The sequence below is a fragment of the Drosophila virilis genome, chromosome 2, assembly GCF_030788295.1.
Source record: "Drosophila virilis strain 15010-1051.87 chromosome 2, Dvir_AGI_RSII-ME, whole genome shotgun sequence".
NCBI classification, from domain to species: domain Eukaryota; kingdom Metazoa; phylum Arthropoda; class Insecta; order Diptera; family Drosophilidae; genus Drosophila; species Drosophila virilis.
The window spans coordinates 6548147-6563323 of NC_091544.1; the positions used below are offsets into that span (position 1 = coordinate 6548147).

At 42.8% G+C, this 15177-nt stretch overlaps 4 protein-coding genes across 9 annotated transcripts; 2 read left to right on the forward strand and 2 right to left on the reverse strand.

The window, feature by feature from the left end:
• Positions 1 to 68: 68 nt before the first annotated feature.
• On the forward strand, positions 69 to 1821 carry Snr1 (SWI/SNF related, matrix associated, actin dependent regulator of chromatin, subfamily b, member 1). Its single transcript, XM_002054600.4, has 2 exons — positions 69 to 490; positions 552 to 1821. Exons 1-2 carry the CDS (start codon positions 219 to 221, stop codon positions 1390 to 1392), a joined length of 1113 nt encoding a protein of 370 aa, XP_002054636.1. The 5' UTR covers positions 69 to 218; the 3' UTR covers positions 1393 to 1821.
• On the reverse strand, positions 1635 to 3799 carry HDAC3 (histone deacetylase 3). Its single transcript, XM_002054599.4, has 3 exons — positions 3162 to 3799; positions 3016 to 3104; positions 1635 to 2943 (listed from the first exon to the last, which is right to left on the reverse strand). Exons 1-3 carry the CDS (start codon positions 3317 to 3319, stop codon positions 1880 to 1882), a joined length of 1311 nt encoding a protein of 436 aa, XP_002054635.1. The 5' UTR covers positions 3320 to 3799; the 3' UTR covers positions 1635 to 1879.
• A 249-nt stretch (positions 3800 to 4048) lies between these two features.
• On the forward strand, positions 4049 to 15124 carry Hcs (holocarboxylase synthetase-like protein). 6 transcript variants are annotated; one of them, XM_032439194.2, is made up of 13 exons: positions 4049 to 4125; positions 4681 to 4832; positions 4914 to 5248; positions 5825 to 5981; positions 6056 to 6966; positions 7030 to 7181; positions 8122 to 8278; positions 8338 to 8541; positions 8598 to 8783; positions 8844 to 8993; positions 9068 to 9211; positions 14168 to 14499; positions 14559 to 15123. In XM_032439194.2, exons 2-13 carry the CDS (start codon positions 4691 to 4693, stop codon positions 14734 to 14736), a joined length of 3048 nt encoding a protein of 1015 aa, XP_032295085.1. In that variant the 5' UTR covers positions 4049 to 4125; positions 4681 to 4690; the 3' UTR covers positions 14737 to 15123. The 6 variants fall into 6 exon arrangements, with proteins under 6 accessions (XP_032295085.1, XP_015026876.1, XP_015026875.1 ...); XM_015171390.3 differs by lacking the exon at positions 4049 to 4125 and adding an exon at positions 4394 to 4615; XM_015171389.3 differs by lacking the exon at positions 4049 to 4125 and having other exon boundaries at positions 4394 to 4832; positions 5825 to 5837; positions 14559 to 15124.
• On the reverse strand, positions 9339 to 13945 carry ksr (kinase suppressor of ras). The gene has a single exon (XM_002054598.4). The coding sequence runs from the start codon at positions 13660 to 13662 to the stop codon at positions 10651 to 10653; it is 3012 nt and encodes a 1003-aa protein (XP_002054634.1). The 5' UTR covers positions 13663 to 13945; the 3' UTR covers positions 9339 to 10650.
• Positions 15125 to 15177: the final 53 nt, after the last annotated feature.

The window sequence follows — 15177 nt, forward strand, 5'->3', positions numbered from 1 at the left end:
ATTATTTACACGATTTTTTTTTTTGCGATATGTCTAATTTGATGCAGCCCTGTATTGGCACAATATTTCTGAGAGCTGGTCACCTTAACGACGCCATGTCGCTGTTTGCATGAAAATTTTTTTGTGACCAAAAGTTATTGAAATAAATTATTTAATAAAACTTAAATATAATTTGCATAAAGCAGAGTTTACTGCACAAGTGTACATACGCATTAAAGATGGCGCTGCAGACATACGGTGATAAGCCAGTGGCATTCCAACTGGAAGAGGGCGGCGAGTACTATTATGTGGGCTCGGAGGTGGGCAATTATATGCGGCACTTCCGTGGCATCCTCTATAAAAAGTATCCGGGTATGACCCGTATTGTTCTCTCCAATGAGGAGAGGAAGCGTCTTGCCGATTCTGGCCTCAGTTCACACATATTGGCAAGTTCGGTGTCGCTACTCCGCGCCGTAGAAGTTGATGACATTATGGCCGGCAATGATGAGAAGTGGGCTCAGTCTGACTTATATCATTTTTTATATGTATTAACATTTTAAACGCATTTCTAGATATCGCGCAGTGTCGGTAAACACTTCGGATACACCAGTACCGCGGGAGAGCAAATCAAAGAAGCAGCCTCAATATGTACCAACAATGCCAAACTCAAGCCACCTTGATGCAGTGCCTCAGGCAACGCCTATCAATCGCAATCGGGTGCACACTAAAAAGGTGCGGACATTTCCCATGTGTTTTGACGACACAGACCCAACCGCGAGTCTGGAGAACGCAGCACAGAAGGAGTGCCTAGTGCCCATACGTTTGGATATGGAACTTGAGGGGCAAAAGTTACGTGATACTTTCACATGGAACAAAAATGAGAGCATGATAACACCTGAACAGTTCGCCGAAGTTCTGTGCGATGATCTCGATTTGAATCCCCTGCCATTCGTTCCAGCCATTGCACAGGCTATACGCCAGCAAATCGAAGCGTTTCCCAATGATCCGCCCATACTGGAAGAGAGCTGTGACCAACGCGTTATAGTCAAACTCAACATTCACGTGGGAAACACATCGCTTGTTGACCAAGTCGAATGGGACATGTCAGAGAAAAATAATAATCCCGAAGAGTTTGCCATCAAGCTGTGCGCCGAATTGGGACTGGGCGGGGAATTCGTTACGGCGATTGCGTATAGCATACGGGGTCAACTATCATGGCATTGTCGGACCTATGCGTTTAGCGAGGCTCCATTGTCCACAATCGATGTGCCCTTTCGCAATCCGAGCGATGCGGATGCATGGGCACCATTCCTAGAGACGCTAACCGATGCCGAAATGGAAAAGAAAATACGTGACCAGGATCGAAATACTCGACGCATGCGACGTTTGGCCAATACAACAACGGGCTGGTAGTCGAAACGGATTGTTCCTGTCACCCCATTATTTATCAATGCACACGGCTAAGAGTTGGAAAAAAGTCATTAGATTTGTCAACTAAGTTTTCATATTTCATTAAAGCGCATTCAGCGTTTTTCAAGTCCATAAATACTTTTAGTGGCACATCCAATTATGTCTCAATCAATTGAGTTGACAATTTTCCAGCTCTAATAATAGTGATTATAAACAAATCAAATAATATCCGCGCTGTAGAATACTTATAATGTTTTAAGTTGCCGGCATTTAATGTATTTAGTTATCTTATAATTATTTTCGACAAATTTATAATCACTATTAAGGATTCGTGTAAATTGTTGCATGGTACAAACTGCGTTCAGCATTGTCCAGTTTTGGTCGGCAATATATACATATAATAAATACATGTCTGTCTATTTTAAAGCCAAAGGTGCAAACATTTTGTTCATATCTTATATATCTTATACTGTGACATTATTGTATATAATTAACTTTCTACTGAATCCGGTTTGTCCTGATCTTGATCACCATCATAAAACTCGTTCTTTGCTTCAACCAGTTTATCCTCATCCGTCTGTGACATGCGCACATCTGGGTCCGTTTCCTCCTTCATGCGTAGCTCCTCTATATCAACGTCCGGCGGCGTTTGCACCATTTGCACGCTTGGTGAGTGCTGGCACATTTTTAGATTTTCATACACATGCTTCACGATCAGCTCCAAGTACTGTTTTGAGTTAGCATTGTCTTGTCGTGAGTTAACCTCAGGATGTAGTGTGAAGTCTGGCGCAAAGAAATCATAGTACTCCGTTACGGGCAAGTCGTTAGCAATTTCCTGGTCGACTAGAAGCGAAGTTTCATGTGTCCAGCAGCGTGCAACGTTGCGCAAAGTGTATCCGCCACCGCCCACTACCAATGTGGGCACATTTAAACCCCTGACAAACTTAACGCACTCGCCATGACCGCGAGTACTGAGCGAGAAGCAGCCTAGACGATCTCCAGCCAATGAGTCTGCGCCACATTGCAGCACAATTGCTGTAGGCCGATAAAAATCCATAATCGCAGAAATGATCGGCTTGAACACTTGAAAGTAGCTCTGGTCGTCAATACCCTCCTTGAGAGGCACATTAACGCTATAATACCGGCCAGACTCGGCACCAATCTCATACATATCACCAGTGCCCGGAAAGAAGTAGTTGCCATATTTGTGAAACGAAGCTGTCATCACGCGATCCGTTAAATAGAATGCTTCCTGCACTCCATCTCCATGATGCACATCGATGTCTATATACAGAACACGCGGATGATACTTTAGCAGCTCCAGTATTCCAATTACAATATCGTTGACATAGCAAAAGCCGGAGGCCTCAAATTTTTTGGCATGATGCAGACCGCCAGACCAATTAATGCATATGTCGCTGTGATGGTGATTCAGCTTTTGTGCGCCCTCCAGTGAAGCGCCCGTGTACATGGCGCAAAAGTCAAAAAGCCCATCGAAGACGGGACAATCCTCGCCCACGCTAAAGTGAGCCAAATACTTCGTATAAGCGACGGCTGCAAGTAGGATACAACAATAAAATGAGAGAGAGAACAGTTGTAAGTGCATGATGGGAGGTCTTCACTTACAATTGCATTGTATATTCTGTGGAGTCACCTGCTGCAGGTAGGCGATGTATTCATCACTGTGAAACCGCAGCATATCCTGTGCACTTGCTCTGCAATGTGGGAAAAAGGAATTTAGTTTCGTTACGTATGCAATAGCAAATGCTTACTTGTACGGCCTGTAAATTTTCATCTTCTTGTCCAAGCCATAGTTCATAACCAGGCTGTGTGTGACGGCTAAGCGCTGCGGCTTCATCGGATGCCCTGCACCATAGTGAAAATTGCCCACATTGGCGTTGTAGAAGTACGAGACACGTCTGTCAGTCATCTTTATGTCGACTATAAGCTAATCGCTGTCCAATACCACTCCAATTTGGGCAGAATATTATTCTTTGCATAAAGCACAATCAGCAGCACTGCTACAATAAACAAAAGTCGCCGCGTTGTGGTCAGCTCGTTCAAGCCCAGTAACATGCCGTTTGCCGCCTAAGCCCTAAATTTATTGCGTTTTCGTTTAAGTGCAAGAGCTTCTACGGCTCAAGTAAAATTGCATTATCAAAAATCTTTTCTAATTTATGCCAGAGTCTTCTATCATATTAATAAAACTTCACTTATGCTTAATCAAATTACAATTTGCTGTAAGCGCTGGACTTTTAATTCCACTTCAAATATTTGTTAAACCACTTTATTTATTTTTTTATGTTTCTTTTTGACGCGTGTTTTTCGTGTTGTCTTTTGCTCTTCTTTTGCTTCTCACTTAACAGTGTACTAAAATGTTATTAACAGAATGCATCAATGTCTGAAAATCTGCCATAACTTATATGTGTTAAGTAAATTAAAAAAATATTGGTAAAAGTGTTCAGTGACAAATAGTTTACAATAAATTGAGTTAAAAATAATAGTTGTTGTGTTAAAAAAAATAGTTAGACCCTCAGCACATCCAAAGGGCATAAAAACAGCGGCTCTTTCTTTAGAGCCATATCGATAACAATAGTGTTGTCTTGACTTATCGATATCGATTACAAGCAGGGCTTAGGCAGCAAGTGAAACTGGATGCCCGGCACGACCGGTAATATTTTTAACAAATTATTCAAAGAAAACAACACTGTTTAATTGGAAATATATAAAATATAGGTAATTGGCGCTATGCCGTTTATTCTTATTTAAAATACTAATGAAAATGTACATTGTTAGAAAATTGTTAGAAAGAATATTATAAATTATAGATTTCGTTGCTTTGGTAAGAACGGTAGTTTGTTATAAAGAAATCATTAAAAGGTAGAGCTAGGTAGTTCAATTGTAATACGTTTGTTAGTTTTACATAAAATATTCTATTGGGAGCCATTTTTAAAAGAACAGCTGATTTAAACGCTTCATTGTGAATGGCGCACTTTGTTATCAAGCATTTTGATAAGCTTTGATGCGTCGCGTCGAATTTGCGTGTGAAGAAATCAACAATAAATGTCATGGCATAGCGGAATGTAAAAACTGTGTCAAACCGTTGCTAAGGAAGCCCGGAAGAGGCAGTGTGCTCCAGCAGTGATAAAAGCAAATCTAATTTGCTTACATTACGAAACCGCAAATTGATTTTGCCAGCTTTGGCAGCAGCCGTGTCCATATTATTGTGCGTGCGTTCTTGTGTCAAATGGTTATACTTTAAAACTGTAGCTCTGTGACCGTTACCCCCAGTTTGTCCAAGATGTTGACCCTCTATTACGCGAGCGCCACCTTGTTGCAGTCCTGGCGAATTCAAAGGGCCTGCAATAAAATTGCCGAGCAATTGGCACAGTCGTCGAGCGTTGCCTTCTATGCAATCCCACCTGGCAACGACGACGGCTTCGGTGAGTAGTGCAGCACACCGAATTGTGCACACTCTACGTGCGTATTAATTATTTTTGGTGTTTGTTGTCGTGTGCGAGCAGATGCTACAATTGCCAGCTCGGAGCTGTGCGGTAATCGCAATGCGGCCAAGGTCACGGATATATTGTGGTTGCATGGCAATCAGCACGGTTGCTGTCTGCGTCCATTGCAAACGGTGCAAATTACGCCATGGATTAGTTTTCCTCCTGCGCCCAGTTGGCTGCCGTTCGCCTATGCAGCTGACACCCTTACACCCGTTACGACTCCAACGGAAATGGAGCCGCAACCCAGAATAACTCTGTCACCGGATAAGAGTCAACATTTGCAATTATTGCTTGAGGCGCAAGTAGAGCTGCAACGGGAAGCAGAAAGTGCCCAACACAGCGTACCGGTGCGGGTAAGTCAAATTGGTGGCATATTAACTCTCCATTTCGATATCCGACATCTCCGACTCTGAGTTATATATATTCTTGATTAGTACCCATAGCCAAACCAATCAAATAATGTGCCCCTTATTGTTTGTTTGGGTGCAGATTATTCCTTGGGTCTTATACTAGACTGTTGAAACCTTTCCTAACTTATCAGTCGGATCGGGTCGGGGGAAACTATTCTAACTAGACTCAACGATATTGAGCTTCAATATCCTACTAACATATTGGGCAAATCTTATTAGCATCGAAGTGTTAAATAATATAGTTTGAGTTTATTTACAAATGTCTCAAACAATTATTTAGAGGACCAAAGCGTTTCTTGTTCTTGTTAATACTTCTATATCTAAAATGGGATGGAAAGTGCTTTAATTTTGTCAAGCGAATTAAAGCACTTTTTCGCGTGTGTTTGGTTAATAAAAAGAAGATTGCGTCATATCTTAAGCTATTTTCGCACAAAGTATGTATGTATAATGCAGATTTTGTTTACTCGTCTCTTTTCATGCTGTCCCTGTATCAATCACCGCCGATGTCGTCGTTGTCAGCTGGAATCCTATGGTAAGCTAATTGCATGGAAAATAGACTCCCACCTGGCAGTACTCATCGAAACGGATGTTGAGCATTTCACACAACTATTGATAATGACATTTTTACAAAATAATTTATTCATTAATGATCAGCTGCCACTGATGAGGATTGAGTGTAAGCCCATTAGCTGATTGCAATTCGATTTGATCTACACACAATCTAACAATATCTACCGTATACATTTGCAGCTGTGCAGCGAGAGGGTCAACCGCAGCCGTTTGAACTGCTGGCCAATCATCTGAAGCGGCAATCGCGCAATGCGGCTGAGATTAGCGCGGAGGGCTGGCAGAAGCATTTGGAGGATCTACGCGCACTAAGCGTACTGGCACGCCAGGCTACCGAATTTGAGCAGCAAAAGAATCGCAACGAATTTAAGGCAAGCATTCCTAAACAGGACTTGTTGCTTCAGCGACAGGCGGAGCAGTCGCCTGCAGCAGCACAAAGCCTTATTAAAGCTGTAGCTGTAGTGGAACCCACCACCAAGACGCCATCTCCGGCCAAACCTACTCAAGCGAAGAAACCGGCTCCACCTGAAGATATTGGTAAAACTGCTACGGCCATCAAATCGCCCACGCAGTTGAGTCAGCCTTCTCCAGCTGAAAGTCTTTTGAGCAACCCTAGGGAAGAGGAAAAAACGGTTATCGCCAAGCCGGCAGCAGATCAGGACAGTTCAACTATGGCAGCGGCAAACACATCAACGCCCAGCAAAAGCTTTGTTGCCGTCAAGCCCAATTCGCCACCGCCTAAAGCCTCATCCTCCAGCCGACCGCGTCCCGTTTTGCGCCGCAATAAGGATAGCCTGGGCGAGAGTAAACCTCTGAATGTGCTTGTCTATTCGGACAGCGCCAGTGCACGTGATTCGGCAATGGCAACTCTTCGCCAACTTCTAGAGCCTAACGTGTACACCATTTATGCACTAACCCCGCAACAGGCGGGACAAAAACATTGGCTCGAGCAGACGGCGCTGCTGGTGGTATGCGGCTCTGTTGCGCCGGCTATTGGTCAGATATTGGTCGACTACTTTCTGCATGGCGGCAAGGTCTTGAGTCTCTGTTCGGATATCTTACACTTCATATTGCCTAACTATCGCACGGCGGAGGTAAGTCACATCGTGTGTCACAATGCAAGAGAAATCCAGGCTTTTAATCAATTCTTATTCCAGGTTCGAGAGAACGAGTTGGTTCAGTTCTCCTATGACAAGTGGCAGCGGGTGAAGATGATGCATCACATTTTCTGCTACCAACCGTCGCCGGTTAAGAAAAACTTTTCCACCGACAGCGAGGAGTCAACCAGCCAAACGCATTCACGTAAACCGTAAGTCATCTTGTGTGTGATTTAAATACACTTCAACATTCCACACAAGATATGCATTAATATTAAAAATTAGATTTCGATTTAAATCCACATACTAAAGTGGAACTATTTCGAAATGAAATTCATTATGAACACGCCTTTTAGTTACACATCGGAGTGTTTCCCAAAGCTGATATTACGTCTTCATATGTATATATAGAATAGATAGCTTGTTCTTTTATTACAATGCATGTTTTGTTGGCTTCGGCGACTACCACTTGGTCTTTCCCAGCCATCGAAATGCTGCATACTTGCAGGCGCACGCTAGAATCTATCAAGTGCAATCAAATATATTTTTGGAACTAACTGTAACTGTAAATACGCCAATCTTAATATTGTACTTTCGAATACATAAACCAAGATATATAACAACAAGTTTATACTAATTCCAATCTCTTTTGTGTTTCTTGAACCTTTCATGCTCAAATTGGCGTTATTTCTGTACCTTTTTTATAATCGAATCTATGATCTTAAAATCTCATGTTCATATGTGTTTTCTCGTGTGTCGTTTTTTACAATCTATTCTAAATTTGTACAACTTATTAATTGGTGTACTGCACTTCCCTTTTTAAATTTACGAAACTCCATTAAAATGTACCCTTATTTTTATGAATCGCGCAATGAATTTGATAATTGTTCTATGATTTTTGTTCTGCTTGATTTTGAGTTCTGTTTAATTTTTTCCTCGTGTGCTATCGTTCTTTTTCTTGCGTGTGATCTCTTTCTCTCTCTGACTTTCTCTTTTCTGCTTTGTGTGTGTGTGTATGTATGTGCTATATGTGTGCCCACAACTATTATCCTATCCACCATTTCCCAAAACTGAAACGATAATACTCACAACAACAACATGATAAAATACAAACCAAAAACCAAATCAAAATACGAAACGAACGCCGCTTAGAGCTCTAGTATGTCCAAGGTCCATGGATTTGAAGGACACGACCGGCCAGACACATCAGCTGGACGTTAAAGTACTGGGCACTGAGGAGACTTGGAACACGCCCAGCATATTGCTGGCTAACAGTTTGCTTAGCGGCGGTAAAGCCGTCTTCTCTCAGGTATATTACAAATTAAATAACTATAACTGATAATGATATACAAATTATTTTTGTTACAGGTTCACTTGGAGACAAATCCCAGTGAATTTGAGTTTGATGAAACTAAGTTCGCAATCCTGAAACAAAGCGAACGCACACGCATCGAGATTTTTACGGATCTCTTGCACAAGTACCTAGATATCGAGGTGCAAGTCGGCGAGTCACAAGTTCCTCACCCTGCCGGAGTTGTCTTCAAGCAGGCCTACTTCTTAGGCCGTCATGAGGTGAGCTATTATCTACTGTGCGCCTTGCCTTGTCCTAATCATTTTGCTCGTTGCAGTCGAAATTTGAACTGCTGGAGAAGCTACGACCACGTTGTAGCGGTAATGACGATGTCATCGTGACGCCCAAGCTGACTATTAAGTTCTGTGGCAAGGATGATAAGGCGCCGGTGGCGAACACAAATGTGCTGCCCATTGTGATACATGCTTGTCCGGATGATTTCTCCACTGTTGACTACTTTGATGTGCGTATTGTTAATCAAAATAACTCTGTATGTATGACTCAAGTTGTTCTATTATTGTAGAATCTGAAAACGGAGCATATTGGACGCTTGGTTATCTATGCGCCAGTATTAACAAGCTCGATGCATGTGATTAACGATCTGGAGCTAATGCATGGCATTGCCGTGCTGCCACGTCAACAGACAGCGGGCACGGGTCGTAGCGGAAATCAGGTAAGTGTTCTAGCCGAAAGCTAAACATTTAACGATAAAATTCTATTCAATGACTTTCTTGTTTGCCTTACTAGTGGTTGAGTCCCATGGGCTGCGCAATGTTTTCGACACAGCTGCACATCGCCATGGATACGCCGCTGGGAACACGCCTTTCCTTGATACAGCACATGATAGGAGCTGCCATTGTGAACACCCTACGAGGCCATCAACTTTATAGGGTAAGTGATTATGTTTGATAAACTATAAACAAAAAGTGCAATTGGTTTTGCATTGAGAGCCCGAATAAGCCTGAAACAGTTAACAGATTTGTTTGGTAATATATTGGCTTTAATAAAAATATTAATTATTTTTTGCACAACAAATATTTTTTTTAAAACATAATCTGAACATCTGAGATATATGATTTTTTCGAAACCATCGCAAAAGACGATTGTTCCAGCACTGAGCCATATTAATGACATTTATTTTGTTCAATAATTTGCACAGTTTTGCACTTTTATATAAATTCCGAATTTGAATTTCCTAAATATGTTTATAAATGCAATACCTATGGTTTATGTACCTCCAGTAAAATTGAATCGAACAGTGAAACAGATGATGGAGACAACCATTAAGTATCTGTTTGTATATTTTGAAGCTTCTTATCTAGGGTCTTCAATAGAAATTGGTCTAAAAGGTTCTTATCGATTTCTGTTTTTTTTGTTCTTTTTGTGATCTGATCTTTCGGATTTCTATTAAAACTGAACTACATTTTGCGTATATTCATAAAGTTTACAAAGTGTGAGAACTCTGTGGAAATCAAATGGGAATATCTGAATTCAATTCTTGATATTGCATTGTTATAGCCAATTGCAAATGTTACAATAAATTTCGATTTGTAGTGAATAGTTTATTTTGACATTTTTTTTTTGCCGTATATTTTGCATTCAACTTGTTTGCTACTATATACACATTTTACATATGTATGTATATAATTGTTTATATATAGATATAGAATATATATATCTAGAGCTTTGCTTACACATAATTAACAATTTTAAAATTGCTCACCTGATTTACGTTTACATTTAGATTTGCCACAGTGCTTGGTTTTTCTTTAATGTTTGTAATTTGTAATGTCTAATGCCTTATGTTATGCATTCAGATTTGCTTGTTGCTCTTTAACATTTAAACATTGTCTTTTAATTAAACATTTGTTTTCAATACATAATTAAAGATAAAACTATTTTACAATGCATTTGTAAATTGCTATAATTTGGATATACACATATATGTATAGTTTCGTTTCATTTGCTTTAAATGTATATTTACAGTTTTTTGTTTTTGTAACACATGCACTTTGAACTTTTCTTTGAGAGTCGTAGGGTCGTACACATACATACACATACATGAGGCTGAGGAAGTGAGCTTTGCTCTCCGCATTCTCTTGCTTCCCTTACCGGAGAGCTAATTTCACATTTGACATTTTGCACGCACAACAATTACAGTTAAAGTGACATACGTATGTTTGCATATGTGTGTAGCTTACATTTACATATAACGTGAAATTGTGCTAAATAGAATCAGAGTGTGTGTGTGTGTGTGTGTGAGTGTGTGCGCGCCTGCTTACATATATGACATATTTGTCTATAAACGTATATATTTGTATATCGGCTGGTTAGAATACAGATTCCGCTGAGCGCGAGAGGTTGACGGGATGCGAGGGACTGCGTGCCAGGCGCTTCTTTGGCAAATGCTCCAGCAAGGAGAGCAGACGTGCAAAGTCCGGCCTGTGCTCCTTTTCATAGGTCCAGCACAGCATCAGCAGGTCCTTGACATCACGACCAGACTGCAGATTGGCCAGCGACTGTTTCATGCCGCGCCCCACTTGCCAAATGATTGACTCCGCCGGTTGATCCTTGAACGTGAATTCGCCGCAAATTAGCTCGTACCAAACGGTGCCAAATGAGTAAACATCCGAGTAGGACGTGAACTCTAGACACTCGCCGGGTGGCTTGCACGGCTGCAGGGCGCGTATTAGTTCCGGGGCCAGGTAGCAGAGCCAGTTTTGTGGAACACCCAAGCCCATATCACAGTACAGCAGCTTTGTGGAGCTGAATAGGCCAAAGTCCGTAATGATCACCTTGCCATTCTCTATAAAAATGTTCTTGGTGCGCAGATCCTTGTGTATTATGTCCCTGGCATGCAAATAGCCCATGCCCTGGGCAATCTGTTGGGCAATCAACAACGTGCGATTCATTGCAAACTTCTCCCTTCGCTGATGTATATAGGTGTACAGGGTGTTGCCCTTGCATAGTGCCGTGACAATGGCCAAATACGGCGGATTCATGCAGGCGCCCATGAACAGCACCAGATTCTCGTGTCGCGTCTTCTTGAAATTGGCCACCTCGTTGCGAAACGATTCCAGCATGTGCTCGTCCTGCAGATAGTCTTCATTGAGCAGCTTCACAGCGACATCGCCATGCCACAGTGCCCGATGCACGGTGCCAAATCGACCCTGTCCAATGCGCTCCAGCAAGTGCAAATCGCCATAGGGTATATCCCATTCCTTCAATGATATGGAGTTCTGCCGCCACTGGCCCGAGTCGCCATCCTCTGTGGAGTCCAAACGCACAGGCGTGCGATCCGAGTCAGTGCTCGCGCTGCCCGACAACGAAACCGTCTTGTCGCTATCATTCGACTTGTGCGTGTCCGTATATTCGCTGGTAAAGGGCACCCGCTTGTCCACGCCAGCATTGCTCAATTTCCGCGGAAAGAAACTGCCGCTGTTCACCAGACTGGAGGTGTAGGTGGCCGAGCTGCTGCCACTGACATTCGACACTTGCGAGGTAGCCGAATGCGTGGACACTTGACTTCCAGTCAGCGAGTGCAGGTGACAATTGGAGCAGCTGCTGCTGCTGCTGCTATTGTTGTTGGCGCTGCTCCCGTTGTTGGAGCTGCTGTTGTTATTGCCATTGGTCAGCGTGGATTCCGTTGTGGCCATATGCGCTTGCGGCTCATTGGATATGAGCGTTTGCGCAGCGCTGGCGTTACTATTGCAGGCATTGATGCTTGTGATGGTCACGTTGGGGAAATTGAATTGACTCTGTTGACCCTGTTGTGCTGCTGCTGCTGCTACCGCTGCTGTTGCTGGTTTCGGCTGGCAGGCGCTGGGCGTGGCCAGTTGCAGTTGCTGCTGCTGGAACAAAGCTGGACTGCTGGGTGTTGAGCTGGTGCAGCTCGAGCTTGGTGAGCTGCTGTCCCCGTGCTGCAGCTGTGGCTGCTGCAATTGCGGTTTGCCCAGCGTGCTCTTCCTGGGCACTGGTGATGCCTTGCTGCTGCTGTGCTGCGCAGGGTCCCATCTGCCGCCCACCTGAGTTTGACGAAACTCGTGAACATATTCGGGTGGAAGGCCACACGAGGGCGGCACATGCGGCGCACAGGACTTGTGGCAAATATATTTGCAGTCGGTGCACTTGAACCAGTGGCTCATCATCTGCTTTTGGCACAGTTTGCACGTGGCCATGAAGCCAAACCATTTACTGAAACGGTGCTTAATGGTATGACCCATGCCCACGTGTGCCACACCTGGCGAGGGCGGCACTAGTAGTACATTGGAGCTGTTGATACTGCCACCGTCCACAAAAATGTCCGAACTGCTGGCCGAGCTGTGGCTATCCGGGCTAGGATCTGTGGGTAGACGGCTGCGCGGTGGCCGTGGAGGCTGCTCCGCGAGTGCCGTCTCCGAAGCGCTGCTGTTGTGCATGAGCAGCGTTTGATGCTTCTTGGCTGGTGGTGGCGTTCCCGCCGCTGTTGTGGTACTGCGGCTGCGCTGCGGAGTGCCGCTGGCGGATGCCGTCCCTGAGGCGGGCGTAAAGGGCGAGTTGGGTGGCGAGGGCGTCAGTGTTAAGGTCAACTGAGAACCAGTCAGTGGTTGCTGTTCGCTGCGGGAGCTTGAGGCAGAGTTGTTAACAATTTTCGGCTTGCTGTTCGCGTGTTGATGTTGATGTTGACGATGATGGGCGCGAGGTGAGGCGCTGCTTAGTCCTAGGCCAATATTGCCAATGCTGCCGCGGTGCATGTGATGCGGATGGGGTCGATCCCAGGAGTCCCAGTGCCATTGTTCCGGATCGACGTTGGACGCAACTGCGCCGCTGCTGTCCAGCGTTTCCATGCATTTTCGGAGATTATGCATCGCTTTGGTCAGCCGCCGCAGTTCCTCGTCCAGCTGGGTACTTGAATTGTGGGCAAGCAGTTGTTTCAGTTCTTCATCGCTTAGCTGCAGTGTTTGCTCCAATGTCGTTAGACGCGCTAGGCATGCATTCAGTGACTCTGGACTGAGTCCAACTACTCGCAGCCATTGGCGCAACTCGTTCCCGGTAGCCTGATGATGGGGCAGCAGCCCGTTGGCGGGTATGCGTTCGTTGAGTCTCGTTTTGGTCAAGAGCAGTTCGGAGAAATAGCGCACCAACTTGGACTCTAGGCAGCGGATCTCCTGTTGCGTCAACGTCGCGCTCGTTGCGCATTGTGTTCGCAGACCCTCCAGATGGTTGGCCGAGAGATCAATCATATCCTGTATGATGATTAGATTGCTTTCGCTCGCAGTCGTTGTTGTATTGTTGTTACTGCTGCTGCTGTTGCTGTTGCTGACTGGCGGCGCAGTCAGCTGGGCGGCGGCGCTGCTGCTCATTTTGTTGTGGCCCGCCCGCCCCTTCCAGCAGTACAAACTGATTGATTTTTTCAGACGCACTTACAAATCATTTGTTGTTTGCACCACTTTGACACACATTCTGTCCACATCAACCAGCTTTTTTCGCTTGCTGCAAGCACACATGAACAGTCCTGCGAAATGCGGACTTCGAGACAGCTTCTGCTATGAGAAAAACGCGAAAAATTTTATAGTTTTTGGGGGGCAGACAAAACGGGTGCCGTGTTGTCGCCTGCACGCACGAAATTTCTCTACACCCAAGTAGTAGAGCTGCGTAACTATCGTCGATTGTATCGAGGTTTTTTCGATTAAGTAAATTATCGATTAATTATCTTATCGCTATATATCGTATATACCGCATATAAGTTTGAATTGACTTTTTTTTAAATACTATTGAAACCATTTATTAGTATTTAAATCTTTGCTACATAAAATATATACACATTTATATTAATTCACAATTAATCAAACAAATTTGGTTTTGCAGGTACTTGATATAGCTTTAAAATGGCCAAATGATATTATTGCCAATGGAAACTACAAAATTGGTGGACTTGTCGTCAATACCACATTATTGGGTTCGCAGGCGATAGTAAATATTGGCTGTGGAATTAATTTAAACAATTCAAAACCGACGGTGTGTATTAATGACATGATAAATGAGTATAATGTGCGAATGCCTAATGCTAAATTGCCTTTACTCAAATACGAGCAATTTATTGCAATGATTTTTAATGAAATTGAAAAAATATTGGCTGAAGTGCAAAACGGAGATTTTGATACTTTCTACTCCTTGTATTATGAACTTTGGTTGCATAGGTAATATTATTAGCTTTAAAAAATGTGGAGATATTTTTAAAATACTTTATTTATTTTAGTGATCAAAACGTTACTATTTGCCTGCAAAATGATCAAGAAAAGGATGCCACAATTATTGGAATCGATGACTTTGGATTCTTAAAAGTAAAACTAGTGAATGGCACAATTGAAACTGTTCAGCCCGATGGAAACAGTTTTGATATGCTAAAAGGATTGATAGTACCTAAATACAATTAGCTTAATTATTAAAGGAGTTCTTATATAATACTAACTATTTATTCCTAACTATTTTTGTGTAAACTTATAGATATATATACATACTCGAACTAACAGTTTGGAATTTTAGAAGCATTTAGATATACTTGTTAATTATATCCAATTATATAATTTCAAATTTCTTCACTTAAAGTGAACATTGATTCGATGCTTATAATAACATATTGCATAATATTTGGATCATTAACACTGCCAATCTTCAACAGAATTCAAAATAATATTGTTCTATAACTGCATCAAAAACGTGAAATTGCCATTTAACCAAAATATATGTGTCTTAAATCTTGAAATCGTTATAATTGAAAAAATATTACCTTCCCAATATATATGTGTTTACCAATTACTGATTTAAATAAATTCATACAAAACCAAGCAGTCTATAATAATATAAATAAAAGTGTG

What these genes read in the sequence shown, in the direction of transcription:
- Snr1 (XM_002054600.4), top strand. Translation starts at nt 219, where the DNA reads ATGGCGCTGCAGACATACGGTGATAAGCCAGTGGCATTCCAACTGGAA. An exon ending in ATGGCCGGCAATGATGAGAA is followed by an intron (nt 491 to 551) that starts GTGGGCTCAGTC and finishes ACGCATTTCTAG; the next exon opens with ATATCGCGCAGTGTCGGTAA.
- HDAC3 (XM_002054599.4), bottom strand. Translation starts at nt 3,319, where the DNA reads ATGACTGACAGACGTGTCTCGTACTTCTACAACGCCAATGTGGGCAAT. An exon ending in AAAATTTACAGGCCGTACAA is followed by an intron (nt 3,105 to 3,161) that starts GTAAGCATTTGC and finishes CCCACATTGCAG; the next exon opens with AGCAAGTGCACAGGATATGC. An exon ending in ACAGAATATACAATGCAATT is followed by an intron (nt 2,944 to 3,015) that starts GTAAGTGAAGAC and finishes TCCTACTTGCAG; the next exon opens with CCGTCGCTTATACGAAGTAT.
- Hcs (XM_032439194.2), top strand. Translation starts at nt 4,691, where the DNA reads ATGTTGACCCTCTATTACGCGAGCGCCACCTTGTTGCAGTCCTGGCGA. An exon ending in ACTTCTTAGGCCGTCATGAG is followed by an intron (nt 8,542 to 8,597) that starts GTGAGCTATTAT and finishes TGCTCGTTGCAG; the next exon opens with TCGAAATTTGAACTGCTGGA. An exon ending in CCACTGTTGACTACTTTGAT is followed by an intron (nt 8,784 to 8,843) that starts GTGCGTATTGTT and finishes CTATTATTGTAG; the next exon opens with AATCTGAAAACGGAGCATAT.
- ksr (XM_002054598.4), bottom strand. Translation starts at nt 13,662, where the DNA reads ATGAGCAGCAGCGCCGCCGCCCAGCTGACTGCGCCGCCAGTCAGCAAC.